General features: G+C 43.0%; 1 protein-coding gene across 1 annotated transcript in view; it reads left to right on the forward strand.

Annotated features, from left to right (window-relative positions):
• The window catches only part of SLC22A2 (solute carrier family 22 member 2), a 30,362-nt gene that overhangs the window by 3,365 nt on the left and 10,723 nt on the right, over positions 1-16,274 (forward strand). The window contains exons 3-8 of the mRNA XM_082729507.1: positions 4,532-4,686; positions 6,801-6,969; positions 11,593-11,707; positions 13,217-13,323; positions 14,693-14,907; positions 15,763-15,871. Coding sequence (XP_082585633.1) covers positions 4,532-4,686; positions 6,801-6,969; positions 11,593-11,707; positions 13,217-13,323; positions 14,693-14,907; positions 15,763-15,871 — 870 coding nt within the window. The remainder of the gene's footprint in view (positions 1-4,531; positions 4,687-6,800; positions 6,970-11,592; positions 11,708-13,216; positions 13,324-14,692; positions 14,908-15,762; positions 15,872-16,274) is intronic.

A 16,274-nucleotide genomic window follows, 5' to 3' on the forward strand; every position in this document is an offset into this window, starting at 1 on the left:
CCAGTCACCCAGGAGCTCGTGATATAGAACTATAGAATAAATATATATAGTCTAATATGTTTAATAAATTTATATTTATTACAAGATAAATTTTCATTTATTACAAATATAAATATACATTTAATTCTGAAATAAAAGGCAAATACACTTTATGCTTGTTGCTCTCCCCAACTATATCTGTGGTGCAAATAAACCCAAACCTATGAGCATTATATTAAATGTAAATCGAATATTTTCTTTGTGCTGTATTTTTAGGCTGGAGGAAAACTTGCAAATGAGTTAAAGGTTAATAACCATAGCTTAATCTATCCTCTCCCAGGAGCATCTGCAGTTTCACAACCTGCTCACCTCACCACCCACCTACCACCTCTGTAGCAGCAGGAGGCCGTTGAGGCCACTGGGCCTCAGGGCAGCTCCATCCTTCATGTCCTACATGACACTTCTTTACTTCTTTAACTGTCTGCTTAGCCTTCCTTCAAGGGTTCTTCCTGGGACTTTGTGTGGGAGGCTTGTGAGGTAAAGGGGAAGGTCATTGGTTTTTATTTTTATTGCCCTACAAGTGAGGTCTGTGGTTTGGAGATGACTCTGTAAGTTAGGAGAGCTGCCGGCAAGGGGCAGTCCAGAGTCTGCCTTGCTCCGCAGTGTCTGGCCCGTTGGCTCCTCACCCCCTCTCCTCTCCCGCATTCCCTGCAAGGCGGAGATACTAACACTTAGCTGCCAGGATGGAAGTGAGCAAATAGGTGACTGAGCCTCATGGCTGGTTAAATAAATGAGTTAATTATTCTCATCCCACTCAAGGAGTAGGAGACCGGTTATAATTCCCCACTGACAGTGCATTCTTGCTTTATAAACCTCAGTCAATTATCCACCCTCTTGGATGACCTCATTACTTTGTTCCTATTGTTGAAATATCCTATGCAAAGCTGGTGACTCATTATCCTTCCCCAAAAACAATATCCAAAACTCCGTTTCTTTTTCTTAAATTGTCTGAAGTTTGGGTGGTTGTTGCCTCTTCTTTTCTCTTCTACTCGGGTATGCATGTGAGAGTGGGCAACAAGACAACAGCCAGAGGGAGAAAAAGAAAGATCAAGTTATCTTTTGCATACTTAATGCCTATTTCTGGACAATATTCAGATTTTTTTATTAACATATAATGTATTGTTAGCCTCAGGGGTACAGGTCTGTGAATCGCCAGGTTTACACACTTCACAGCACTCACCATAGCACATACCCTCCCAATGTCCATAACCCCACCTCCCTCCAATATTCAGATTTTATACAAGGGTGCAAGAATCTCATGGAAGCTCATTTTATGCTACAGATTAAACTAATATTAAACAAAACAGATTGTCTTTTATGATGTTTTCAAAACATATGAACAGTGATTAAGGTACCTTTAAGAGAAAAACCAGAAGGATATTATGAAAAGGTTGTAAATAAGGATCCTGAGGTTTACACCATGTCAACTTTCTGAAAGTCAGTTTGTAAATAGACTGAAGGAAGAAAGAATGGGAATGTGGTAGAGAATCTGAAAATAAGCCTTTTATAAAATACCTCATTGATATCATCATTCAAACTTCCTAAGGAATTTTTTGTAGTATCACCTAACACAAAAAAGTAATCTCTCACAATTCCAGATTTGTTACTCCAATGATCAGTAATTATATGTTCTGTATTTAGTGGCATACCTGTAAAAGTTTAATGCCTGGCCTCCTGAGGGATAAAGCCCTGATGTATAGCACTTGCTGATTTCCATGGTGTATATAATCCCACCATGGTAATTTCTAGCTACCAAATTGAGGTCACTGAACACAGGCTTGGCTAGAAATATGCACCATTTTATAGTATTTCCACTGTACAAATACAACAGACAGAGGTAAATAATCTCATGAGCATAGATAATGTTCAAACATGGTAAAATAATTAGGAAGCAATGTTTTTGCATATTTATTACACATGTTTTTAACATAATTTACTTAAGTGCATGATAGAATTTTTAACAATGATCCTGTTTAACAATTAGCTGTCAAGTTTTCTGAAAGCCTAGTAATCAGCTATCAAGAGCCAGCACCTTCTGTCTATATTTCATGATGGAACTAGATCAGAGCATAATCAGAGTCCCAGAGGGTCATCATCAAACTTACCCAACTATCTGAAATCTTCCAAAATAAGCTCTCCACCACTGACTATGTGCCAGGCACTGTATTAGGCATCCTGATGTGTTCTATGTCATTTAGGTTCCTAACAGCCTTTTATTTTTTATTTATTTACTTACCTTTAATTTAATTTTATTTTTTTCAGTGTTCTAAGATTCATTGTTTTTGCACCACTAACAGCCTTTTAAAAATGATATTCTTATCCCTAATTTGCAAATGAGGAAATTCAGTGAAATGAAAGTGGTTCCTCCCAATTTTAGTGTGCATATAAACCACTCAGATCTTGTTAGAAATCAGATTCTAATCCAGTGGGTCTAGAATGAGTCCAAGCCTGTGTTTAGCCATTCCCTGGTGATGCTGATAAGTCCTGGGCCACACTGAGTAGCAAGTAGCTAATAGACTTATGAAGCCAGCAGTACTGGAATCCACCCCTCTCCCCTGTTTTATCTCTTTGTTTTTCATTTAATCACTTATGTGGTTCTGCTGTGGGGAGAAAAAGTCTTAAAATGCAATCCCAGATATCCAAATCTTCTTCCAGCCATTCCATATTTTTGTAATAACATTATGTCCTTATTTGGAACATGTCCCCCACTGAAGTTATTTTTCATCATAGATTTGATTTTCTGAAGGTTTCCATGCTCTAAGTTTGTGATGGTAAATATACTCTCTTATCAGCCACAGGATTTTATTCACCTACAGGAGCATGACTAGTATCATATGCCCAAGTCAACTTTGGAAGCTAGAGAGCTAGCCCCTGAGCAAATGTTTATAAACTCCTAAAGGGAAAAGGAAGGGGTCTGGTGGGAGAAGATGAGAAGAAAGGCTAAAATACTTTGTTGAAATGTGACTTGGGAAGTCTAAATTGAAGGCCAAGGAGGCAGGGGTGCCTAGGTGACTCAAGCAGTTAAGCTCTAACTCTTGGTTTCAACTCAGGTCATGATCTCAGGGTCGTGAGATTGAGACCCACGTTGGGCTCTCTGCTCAGGGCAGAGTCTGCTTGTGTCTCTCCCTCTGCTCCTCTCTCTGCTTGCTCTCTCTCTCTCTCTCTGTCTCTTAAAAAAGAAAAATGAAAAAAGGCCAATGAGGCAGATGTTTATAGTAAGGAACCATAAACTGAAAATTAAGAAATGAATTGCCAAAACAGGGTCTTAAAAATTTATCAATTTACATTAATTACTCATGAGACTACGTGATCTCTAAATTTCAGATTTAAAACATTCACATCCCAAATAATTGTTAATGATGTTGTGGATTATATTCACGTAGTCAGTTTATATTGAAATGGTCACTAGAACAAAGCTCCCTCCAAGCAGAGCAACTAGTAAAAAATGTTCATCCACCATCAAATGCGCAAAGCAAATGACATAAAACGTGACTCTTCAGTTTGAAGTAGATAAGCAAGGATTAAATAAAACACTGGTTTCTATGAAGAATCTTTGAAATATCCATTAATGGCCAATTAGGCCAATTGGAACAAAACAAGGTGGACATGATGACGATATGAACAAGTTGTCCCAAGTCAAGTTTCAGAGACCCTACTTTACAGATAGAAGGCAGGAAATGGGGGAGACCAAGTGTCTAGTTCTTTACATGTAGTATCTCACTTAATCCTCTTGTCAGCTAAGTCAGATAGGTCTTTACCAGATGAGGAAATGAAATGTTGAGTAATTGGCCGACGTCATAGTAAGCAGTAAAGACAAGATTCAACCAGATTTCTAAGTTTTCCCCTTCTCTGTGTCCTGGTACACTCTCCAGGTCCCTCAGCTGATGAAACCCAAGTCCCTCTGACTGAAGGTGTGGTGGAAGCTACCTGCTGGGGTACTTCATGACAAAGACCCCCAATTCCCACCTCACAGCTGACATCAGAGACCTCTTCCATGGAGATGGGCAAATACCACAAAGTCCAAAAGCAGTGTTGAAAATGGATGGGGGATTACATTAACCATGGAGTTTTCTTTTTCCTCAAGTAAAAACTTCTCTTGGGTGGGCAGTTGGTTGAGACTGTTAGTGCAAAGGCCCAGCTGCTATGATGACGGAAGACCCAGACGGACCCTTAGGGCATTCAGCACTGTGTGGCCTGGAATAATCACCCCCTGCCTGAATACCCTCCACAGTGTGGGACTGAGAAGTTTCGCTAGCCGTGGGCTGAATGGGGCTCGTTGTGAATAGAATTTTCACAGAATGCCCTGGGAAAAGTATTGAAGCGAACTGACCTGAAGTCAGTGATTCTCTTGGTGGGCACCAGTCCGAGCCTCCTGAGTTTGCATAATTCAGAGCTAACCACCCCTTAAGATTTCCATAGCTTCCATGCCATTTTCTACAATCCTCATGAATCTAATCTAATTCTGTGTTCTCTCTCTTTCTCTCCCTTGCAGGTTTGGCCGCAAGCTCTGCCTCTTGGTCACGATCCTCATAAATGCTGCATCTGGAGTTCTCATGGCCGTTTCCCCAAACTATACATGGGTGTTAATTTTCCGTTTGATCCAAGGGCTGGTCAGCAAGGCAGGCTGGTTAATAGGCTACATCCAGAGTAAGACTTGCTTGTGGCTGTGGCTGTGGGAACAAAGCCACATTGCTGCCAAAACGCTCAGGAGACAGGAGGGGGCCAAAATGGACCCCGCCTCAAAAAAATGTTGAGAGATTTTTTTTTTTTTTTTCTGTATCAGAGGATCTCTAAAATCTTTTCAGTCAACTCATTTTGCATTCTTCCTCTAAAGAAAGCAGTGAAGGCAGAAATGAGGGTAAACATCATACCACCCAGAGTCTAATATAACTTCTTAGGAAAATGTTTTCTGTACCCTGGGGTGTTACACAGACAGAAAATCTAGCCTACTATGCCTGAACATAAAGAAAATTCGCAGTGAGAGTTATGATTTACAAGGGACTTTATTGCTTTGCATAAACGGATTCTAGGAAGTCACTCTTACCTCAAACTATATGCACCATAAGGGAGAATATGAGCTCTGTGGGGAATCGAAGTTCCCCAGCCACTTGTCTGTCCAGGAAACACTTACTGTAGCCAGAGTTATACGGGAGCACCATGGAGTATAGGAGAACAATTGAATCCTAACAGCATAGCATCTTTAAAGCCATATTAAGAAAAATTAGCATCCTAATTAGATCTTGGGAATGAACTCTATCTTTCCCTTGGTAACATTCAAATAGCATATGAAAGGAAATGGATGCTTTGAAATTGAAATCATCACCATCGTAAAGGCTTCATTATCCATGAGATCTAGAATAGTGTGCTTAAAATTGTACCTGGTAAAGGTTATCCAGGGAACTCTGTGAAATGCAGAAGAAGGATGCTGGAGGCTATTATGAGCTGTTCCGTAGGCATCTAATCTATGTGAGGCAGCAAAGAAATTAATGTACAGTTATTCAATCAGTAATTTGGTTTTTAGAACACATGATGTGTGGAAATATGTATAAGTTAATTGTATAAATTTCAGCCTTCTGCCCATTAATTTCCCCTCCAGTCCTTCTAAATGTCCTTGAGGTACAACTTGCTGTTTGACCTTCTGCCCCACGACCTTCAGACCTTGTCCGTGAATCCAACCACTTCAAGATATTTCTACTTATTGAGCTCTTACAGACTTTTGTTTAACTCTGTTTTAAATACTTTTTGATCATTTGCAGTATTATATAGAAATATTTTTCAGGTGCATTTCTATATGATTTATAAATAGTTGAAGTCTTTAACTTGATTACTGAATGTTTAAACCCAAAGGTCTGTGGCTCATGGAATACCTGGAATTTAAATTCTAATATGTTTGTGATATAGAAATGACTATCCCGTAAATCCATGTACTGCAGGCTTCACACATCTGTCAAGGTGCAGTCATGGAATGGGAGAAAGCTGATTATTTTACCACCTGCAGTGGGGTGCTGATAACTGGTTTTTGGAAAATAAAACCCCTGATTTTTGGTGTTGTCTGATTTCTAAATTGTAAATACCCCCACCATAACCCACTTTAAGACAAAAATGGGCTTAATAACAAAATTGTAAAATTCCTGGAAATTTAAAAATCAGTTCTTGCAAGCCAGTACCAGCTAACCAATCAGTATGGAAACCCACCAGGTTTCCAAGCCATTTACACACATGATCACGATTGCCCAGAGAATATTTAACTCATATAAGAAAATGAGTTATATTGAGATGTTCACCTACATTAAAACCACCTACAGTCTCAAGTCAATGTTGGATCCCTTTATTCAGGTCTTAAACTACCATTGCCTTCTTACTCTAGATCAAAATTTTGCAAATAAAAACAACTGGATTACTTTTTTTAAAAAGGCAAAGACAATTCAAAAAAAATAAAAACAACTTTGGATTGCTTCAGAAAAATTTTTTGCATGTATCCAAAATCAGTTGCATTTGCCCTTGAAATTATTCTCTAAATCCAACATTTTGCTCACATCGGCAATCCTCTCACCCTACCCAATGTGGAATTACAAGATCTTATATTAATTGACATGACAGCAGTAATAGAACCCAAAGAACGTTTAAATTTTTGGAAAGTTGTTTTAAAAAATTTTAGAATTTGGTCTCTTTTTTGAGGTTGTCATGCTAGTCTCCCCAAGGTTGGACAGCCAACTCATTGCCATACCGACTTGCATTGACCATCTGGGCTCTCTCTGCAGTTACAGAATTTGTCGGGCTGAGCTATCGGAGAACAGTGGGCATTGTTTACCAAGCGGCCTTCACCGTTGGGCTCCTGGTGCTGGCTGGCGTGGCTTACGTGCTTCCGCACTGGAGGTGGCTGCAGCTCACGGTTACTCTGCCCAACGTCTGCTTTGTGCTCTATTACTGGTAAGCGCACTTGGAACAAAAAAAGGAAATAACTTGAACTATTTCATTTACTGAGAAGGCTGCCTCCTTAATGCACACCATCCTTCCAAATTCCAAGGTGCCCTTCACTCTTTCCTTTCATGAAAAGCCCAAGTCCATGTTTCAGGGATTAAAAAAAAAAAAAAACAATAACAAAACCACAAACGCCAATGGATCTCCCTCTCTGGAAATTGAATGTCCTTTTACTTTGAGCTTAAGAGTGTTAGATTTGAATCTTTTCACATTATTTATGTGGTGTGTATTTTATTTTTTTAAAGATTCACTTATTCACTTTTGAGAGAGAGAGAGTACACATGGGGTAGGGAAGGGATAGAATGGGAGGGAGAGAGAGAATCTCAAACAGACTTCTCGCTGGGCTCAGAGCCCAATGCAGGGCTGGATTTCATGACCCTGAGGTCACGACCTGAGCCGAAATCAAGAGTCGGACACTTAACCGACTGAGCCACCAAGGTGCCCCAATTTGTGTGGTGTTTCAGTTAACTTCTAGTGACTGTGATGCCCTTGACAGAGATTGGCAGTATTAGTATTCTTATTCTGTCCCAGGGGAGACGTTAGTGTAAGAGAAGATGGAGTGTGGCACTGTGTCACCTCTTCTCTACATCCCGCCCAAGGCAGACATCACCAATCAATCCCAGTCCCAATCCCACATCAGGCCAATATGGCACCCCAGACAGACCATGCCAATCAGAGTCACCAAGGCATGTGAAATACATTTGTCACCCCTGCTGAGGGACATTGGAAGCAATGGAAATGGCAAAAACTATCAGAAATCCCTAATGCGAGGTTACCTGAAATAAAGCAAGATGGATACTGGGTTATCAAGCAAATCCCTCTCCCTTGCAACAAACTACTTTCTGGATGTATCCACCTGTTCTTCCATAGTCGTCTTGTCAAGAATTAAGTACTTCAACCCTTCCCAGGAAGCCTGTCTCCTCCAAAAGCTGGTCAAACTCTGAGACCAACACTTACCCCCCTCCCATATCCATTCTTCCTCATTTATGGCTCCGGAGCCACCCTGCAATGGACTCTTTTGGTCTCTTAGACATTTGCTCTTCCATCCTCCAATCCATGTTTCATGCTGCATTTCCAAAATCCAGATCCACCATGTTCCTCTCCTGCCCTCAAAGTCTTTCAACAGTTTTGTTTCCCTGATGCTTTAGCACAACAGAAAAGACACACCCATTATCTAAGTTCTGACCACCTCTGGAGCCTTCCTTCTTACCACTTTTACTCAACAGAATCAAATTTAATTTACTTACAAGTGGTCAACCTCCATGATGCAACCACATTATTAAAAGATCACCGGCGATGTAGAGTAGAAAACAGGTATTTGCAGGGAAGAGTGGGGATAAAGAGATTAGGTAAGGGACTATTGCCATAATCCTTGCAAAAGAGGACAGGACCTGAATTAATGCGAGTGAAGGACACTGTCAATACATTTCATCAGGTAGCAATGACAGAGCTTGGTGGAGACTGAATGTGAGGATTTAGAGAGAGGAGGTGCCTTGAGGGTGGAGCAGAGGCTTGTGTGTCTGTATGTGCTGGGGGCACCATTCAGAGATGAGGAACACAGGAGGAGGAGGTGGGATGATGGGGCAAACTTGGGATATGCCGGATTGGAGATATGGAAAGGATATGAACGTGCGTGTAGCCAGGCACGGTTGAACTTAAAGATCAGGAATTCAAGTAAAATTCCCGACTTTGCTGTAGATACAGGATGGAGGCAATCACTCAGAGAAAGTGAGCAGAGTCAGGAAAGGAAGGGAATGGGGTAGATCATGAAAAAAATGCCAAATCCTGAAAGCCTCGCTGAGGAGCCAGAACAGAAGAAGGCAGGGGTGTGGGGGGTTACCATGATGAGAAGGGAGGAGATACGGGGGCAGAGGGGATGTGGCAGTCACCAGAGGAGGGACTCCTCGAAGGCTGGCCTTAATCAGGCTGCCCAGGTGGGGCTCCTGCCCCTTGCCCAGTGACATTACCCACACATCTCTGTAACCCTCGTGTCTTACTGATTTTTGGGAATCCACTGTTCACTTGATATTGAGAGACTTGTCTGTCTGTCCCAGTAGGCTGTCAGCTGTCAGAGGGAAGGTAACATTAGGGGCCCTCTGGCTCAGTTTCCTGTCCAGGGCCAGAGCCCCATAGCCATGCCCCCAGCAGATGATTATTCACCCTCTACTTGGGTACTATTAGGGCTAACTCCTACTTCATCTTCAAGCAAGCCACTTTACTGTAGAACCCAAAGCTCATGTTCCAGAGACTTCTTTTTGAGACAGAAGTTACATTCCCAGAAACTGTACCCAGAGCTACAAATTCTTCACTTAGAGCTTCAAAAAAAGTCATTTCTATTCTCCCAGGAAGTTCTTGAACAATCTGGATATGCCTCTAAGAGTCCGCCCAGACTTTCCCCCTGTGGATTGGCCATTTATGGTTCCTGTCTTCTCTGATCTGGTTCCCAAGTCTTTCACCTCCTTGGCCCTTCAGCTCATGCAACAAAGGGCTGAACTGACTCTGCTTCCTGAGGTGTGGGTGACTGGGCTGAACCTGTGCACCAAATGTGATCTAGGAAATTTACGCTATGGTGTTTCAACAGAAAGGATGTACTCTGTGAGCTGTGAACTGATTGTGGCTGAGCTCACCACAATTCCATTCCTAATGTCAAGTCTTAATCAGTTGTATTGATTCCTGTCTCCATTGCACTCCCACAAACTTCCATCCTGAGTTCCCTTAAGCCCCATCTCTCAGAGCAGCTGTTCCAAGAGTGCTCTCCAAACACAGATCCAAGCAGCTAGCATCCTGCTCAAGGAGATACAGGGATTCCCTGTCTGGCCAGATCCACCAGCTTGCCTCAAACTCTTACCCCCTTTCTTTGAGAAATCAGCTCTCAGAATAATAGATGTAAAGCAAATACTTGCTTTCCCCCAGAATGGAACTGCATCCTTCCACCTGCACCCCTGCCCCCCAGCTGTCACCTCTCAGCACTTGCCAAGCTCTAGCCAAGCCAACCTACTTCTCCTCCCTCTAGCACAGGGCTGGGTGGATATTCAGTTGACTTCTGCTTTGCAGAGTCCAACTGGGAACTCTCTGAAGAGGGGACCTGCAAGGTTCCTGTACAAGGCTGAGTAGAAGTCAGCAGGTGAAGACGGAAAAACCCACATACTACAACCCCACCCCGCTGAGTAGGGAGCCTGATGTGGGGCTGAATCCCAGGACTCTGGGATCGTGACTTGAGTTAAAAGCAGATGCCCAACTGACTGAGGCACCCAAGCACCCCCTGCAATATTGTGTTATTAACTATAGTCGCCATGCTATACATTATATCCTTAGGACTTATTTATTTTGTAACTGGAAGTTTGTGCCTTTTGACCCCTTCACCCATTTTGTCCCCTAACAACCACTAATTTGTTCCCTGTATCTATGAGCTTTGTTTGCTTTAGGTTCAGTGTATAAGTGAGATCTTACAGTATTTGTCTTTCTCTGACTTACACACTTAGCAAAATACTCTATAGGCCCACTCATGTTGTCACAGATGGTAAGACATCATTCTTTTATATGGCTGAATAGTATTCCATTGTGTGTGTGTGAGTGTGTGTGTGTGTGTGTGTGTGTGTGTGTGTAGAGAGAGAGAGTTGTTTCCCTTAGGTTGTTTACCCTTAGGTTGTTTCCATGACTTGGCTCTTATAAATAATGCTGCAAGAAACACAGGGGTGTGTATACCTTTTTGAATCAAGTAGTTCCCTGTCCTTCTAATAAATACCCAAAAGTGGAACGGCTGGGTCACATGGTAACTCTATTTTTAATCTTTTGAGGATCCTCCACACTGTTTCCCCCAGTGGCTGCCCCAGTTTGCATTCCCACCAGTGGTGTGTAAGCATTTCCCTTTCTTCACACCTTTGTCGGCTCTTGTTATTTCTCGTCTTTTTTATTCTAGCCGTTCTAAGAGATGTGAAGTAACATCTCCTTGTGGTTTCAATTTGTATTTCCCTGGTGATGAGTGATGTTGCGTGTCTTCTCACGCACCTGTTGGTGATCTGAACGTCTTCTCTGGAAAAATGTGTATTAGGATCCTCTGCCCATTTTTTTTAAAGATTTTATTTATGTGTTTATTTGTCAGAAAGAGAGAGAGAACATACAAGTAGTCAGAGACGCAGGCAGGGGGGAGAGAGAAGCAGGCTCTTTGCTGAGCAAGGAGCCCGATGCGGGACTCTATCCTAGGACCCTGGGATCACGACCTGAGCCGAAGGCAGCAGCCTAACCCACTGAGCCACCCAGGTGTCCCTCCTCTGCCCATTTTTAAATCAGATTTTTTTTTTTTTTTTTTTTGCTATTGAGTTGTATGAGTTCTTGGTATATTTTGAATATTCACTCCTTACCTGATATATGATTTATAAGTATTTTCTCTCGTCCAGTAGGCTGCTTTCTCATTTTGTTGCTCTCCTTTGCTGGGCAGCTCCTACACAATTTTATCTCCTTTGTAGACCCAACCGAACCTCACTGTGTAAGATCTCTCACAGGGACAGAGGCTCAGGAAGACCCCTACATCCCATACTGAACAGCACTGATTACACTTGTGCTAAACCTTAGGTGCATCCCTGAGTCTCCAAGGTGGCTGATCGCCCAGAACAAAAGTGCTCAAGCCATGAGGGTCATGAAGTACATCGCAAAGAAAAATGGAAAACCTCTGCCTGCCTCCCTTCAGGTGAGCAAGCAGCTGAACTCTCATATCAAGGAACAGTGACAGGAGGGTCTGAGAAAGCCATTCTCAGTGGGGAGTTACAGAAGGGGCTCGCCACAGGCAACAGGGTAGTTCTGTTGTACTAGGCTTCATGGTTCCTGGTCAAAAATTCTAAATCAATCAAAAACATAAAACTAAAAGGAAAGTAAAAATCACTTAAAGGCAAATGAGAAGCTTCTATTGTGTGCAGCCCAAGGCTGTGGGGTCACTGGTACCCAGGTGCCCCGTGTCTTTCCTCCCCTGGGTATTCATTGACATGCTCAGGGAGGGGGCTCTTTCCAGGAGGGAAGAGTCTTCAGACAGAAATAATTTCTTGGAATTTTAAATATTTTTGATAGAAACTTGCCCCAGAATGTTCTGAGCAGTCCCCTGCCTTCTGAAATAAAACATATCCCGGGGGTGTCCGTCCATTTTCTCCACGTTTCGTGGTTTTGCCTTTGGAAGACCTCATCGTCTTTAGCTGAAGCCTTTTGATCCAACTGGGGCTGGGAAAGTGAAAATCAAGCTGATTAGAAAACCCCATCAAAGTAAGAGTAATCGCCTCTGTGCCAGGAGCTAAGCTAGGTTACCTGTAAGCATTTATGATTTTCATGACTTCAGAGTGAGCATTTGGGGACTCAAAGCCCCCCTTTTTTGAAACTTCCTCTTCAGTTTCTGGGTGGTTGGACAGATCCTCTTTACCCTGGATGACCAGCATAGCCCTGATTCTTAAGTTGTAGATCCTTTCAGAAATCGGTCAGGGACTAAAGCACGCGTGAATCACTGTCTGGCCAACGTGCAGAGTTCACTCACATGAGCGTCGTGAGTCTGCTGAACGTTCTTCCTTCGCTCCGTAGACTTGCAGAGCCCCCCCCACCACCACCACCACACCCATGTTGCTGTAGGAAGGAGTGGTTTTCGCAAAGGTTTGCTTCCCGAACCCTGGAGATTGAATCTCAACTCCACCACCTACTGTTTTCTTACAGCACAGGGCTTCTCAAACTTTAATTAATATCTGTGCACAGGATGCCCCTGGGGACCTTGCAGAAATGCAGAGTGGTTCAGCCTGTCTGGACAGGTGCCCCGGGTCTTTCATTCTAACAAGCTCTAGGTGATACGGAGATGTTTTGAATGCCAAGGTCCCGGAGCAGAGCCTCCTGGTCCAACAAAGAGCATGCCCAGTGCCATCAGCCCTCAGGACCCCTGAGCCGGGCTTCCTTTTGCCCCCTTGTGCTTGACCAGTGCTGCTGGACATATGTGCATGAGTGTCCTAACTCCCCCTAGCCTAGCTTCCCCTTCTCTGGAAGGGGGTAAAAAAAAAAAAAAAAAGATGGAAATGAACTTCCAGGATAGCCAAGGTTAAATGAGCTAGTAGTGTGAAAGGCTCATTAGAAACCCTCAGCAGGTGTCAGGCAGGTACTGTCGTGATTCCCCGTCTTACCCAGGGATACCATCTTTCACCACACAAAGCTGTTCTTGCTCTTTTTATCCTAGAGCCTCAGACCTGATGAGGAAGTTGACAAGAAGCTGAATCCTTCATTTCTTGACTTGGTCAGAACCCCTCAGATAAGGAAACATACTTTGATCTTGATGTACAACTGGTAAGGAAAATTTTTTACTTTAAAATCCCTTTCTTTCTTTCTTTCTTTCTTTTTTTATTTTAAATCCCTATCATCCACATTAGGGGAGGAGCAAAGAAAGCCCTGTCACACAGCCTAGATCCAGTACAAGTATGGATAGTGGACAGCAAGGGATCTCGTTTATAGCCACGTTTTCTGATACCACTTTTTGAGATAGGCGTTTGAAATCAGTTTACAGTCTCAAAGCATAGATAAGTATGTTCTCAACCTTGGCATTGCTTTAGAATCTCCTGCGAGATTATAAAATACCAATGCCAGAATCCCCACCCCGGCCCCAGAAAATACTGATTGAATTGGTCAAGAGAAGGGTCTAGGCACCAATATTTTGACATTCTCCAGGTGAGTCTGATATAGAGCCCAACCTGAGAACTACTGGTTCTATACCTATAATGAGTATAGATCTCTCCTTATTGCACAGGGCTAGCAAGGAAAGGGTCTTTTCCCTCTCTTGTCTATTGGAGAAAGAAGTAAACTTACAAAGGAGAAAAAACCACAAGGAATAATCCACGAGCTCTACAGTCCAGTGGTGATGCGGGATCATTTCTGCTATCTGCAGGCTGTTCCCAGAGCTGTGAGCCGTTCACTCAGCACCAAGCCTTCCTCAGTGCAGCTCGCTCTCTTTTTAGTGTGTCCCAGGATTCATGCTGGCCACAAGAAGATTTGGAATCACAGACAGAAGCAAGGCTCCTCAGGAAGTCACTTAGCAACCTTATCAATACTGCCTTTAAAATACAGCCAGGAAATTTGGCTTTGTACCCTTCTTTCCTTTTCTGGATAGTTGTGACTCTTGCCCAGCAACCTCTTATTTGTCATTATAGATAAGGAACACTTCCAGTCAACAAAACACAACCAAAAACCACCGTCAAAATGCTATGTATTGTGTTAGAGGAGAAATCAGCAAGAAGGGACGTTGTACCCATTTGGGGATTTGGTACCCCATTTGGGTCTCGGACTTCCTAATATTTGAATTAAGTGGCCCATCCCTTTGATCCCAGTTCCATTAGAAGACCACCAAGAAAGAAATAATTAACAACCACTAATAACCTGAGACAGTTTTACCAACTAAGTCACTTCAGAAAGACATGTCTTCCTACTTTTCAATTTGGCCAGGGAGTGCTATCCTGATTGCTTCTCCTGTCCCTGTTCTGGGGACCCAGTCAGCCACTGTGGTGGGCCAGATCATGTAAAAGCAGTAGAATGAAGGGAAGAGCAATAAGAAGATGACACAGAAAGGTGATCCACGATCAACTCTTCTTTTTCCAGAAGCCTCTCCTTTTTGATGACTTGCTTCTGGATCTTGGCTTGACCTGAGCTTCTCCTCTTTGCTCAGGTTCACGAGCTCTGTTCTCTACCAAGGCCTCATCATGCACATGGGCCTTGCGGGGAGCAATATCTACTTGGACTTCTTCTTCTCTGCCTTGGTGGAATTCCCAGCCGCCCTCATCATCATCCTCACCATTGATCGTATAGGTCGTCGGTATCCATGGGCTGCATCAAATATGGTGGCCGGGGCAGCCTGTCTCGCCTCAGTTTTCATCCCTGATGGTAAGTGTCAAGCCACGATGGCGTCTTGTCTTCCAAGACCCCAAGAAGAGGGGGTGTCACAACCTTCTGATAGTAAGATGATGTAATTCATCCTCCAAGTCAATTTGGAAAGAATGAACACAGTATCTGGGACCTTCCTGAGCAAACTCATATGGTCACCCTGTCTTTAAGAACAATTATACCTAACATTTGCTTGCTGTGATATAATCACAATTGTTCTCTAATGTGCTATAACAAGAGACTAAGAGGACACATGCCATAGGCCATTGATCTGGCTCAGAGCAGAGAGCATAGGCTTTGGGGTAGAGCAGGCCCAGGCTTAAAGTCTTATACCCGCATTTCCCAGATACTATTTAGGTAACCCCCCTTGAACTCCCTGCACCATCCTGCAGAACAAATAAGAAAGTTTAAGGAAATGTAACCAATGCACAATTATTCAGTTCCTTTCTTCCCTTTTCAAATGCCTTCTCAATTAGGAGAAGCAAAAACCTATACAACAGAATCCTATTGGCAACATGGAGCTTTCTTTGAGCACTGTAGTTATTAGCATTTATTTAAAATATGCCCATATTTTGCTGTTTTTGGGGGGGATGACCTGTATAAATTAGAGTTGGTGCTTTGTAAACTGGTATAATCCAGTTGTCATTAATGACTGAGGTCTAAAGGGTGTGTTAGAATCTTGTCCAAGGTTCCAACTATCAGAGATGGGAAATTTTGCTCAAAAGTCTTGATTTTAGAGAAGAAGAATATTGCATTCTCATCCCATTCTGGAATGTGGACTCTCCCATCCGGAGCACTGTTTGCAGACCAGGGATTGTGTACGATGTGTGTGATTGGTGCATTTTTGCCCTTCAGATCTCCATTGGCTAAGAGTTACAGTTGCGTGTTTGGGTAGAATGGGGATTACAATGGCCTTCGAAATGGTCTGCCTGGTCAATGCAGAGCTTTACCCCACGTTCATCAGGTGAGCACATTTTCTTCAACATGAAGAAGATGGGTGGGGTGTTGGCTTATGGGCTAGAACTACAAGTGCCAGCAGATGGCACCTTCCTTTTCAAAACACAGGGCAAGAAAACCTGAAAACCAAAACAAACCGCAGGGCGAGAGAGGGTAAGAACATTTAAAGGCAGTAGCCAGACCACATCTCACAGTTACAGGGTAGGGTCAAATACAGTTACTGTGTAGTGAGAATAAAAGATACTGGTTTCAAGAGAGGGATTACCAAATGGCCATCGGCAATAGTGATCAGAAACAGCACAAACAAGGGTCCCTGGGTGGCACAGTAGGTTAAGTGTCTGCCTTTGCCTCAGGTCATGATCTTAGGGTCCTGGGATCGAGCCCCACATCAGGTTCCCTGATCAGCAGGG

Source organism: Mustela nivalis (genome assembly GCF_964662115.1).
Source record: "Mustela nivalis genome assembly, chromosome: 5".
Classification (NCBI taxonomy): domain Eukaryota; kingdom Metazoa; phylum Chordata; class Mammalia; order Carnivora; family Mustelidae; genus Mustela; species Mustela nivalis.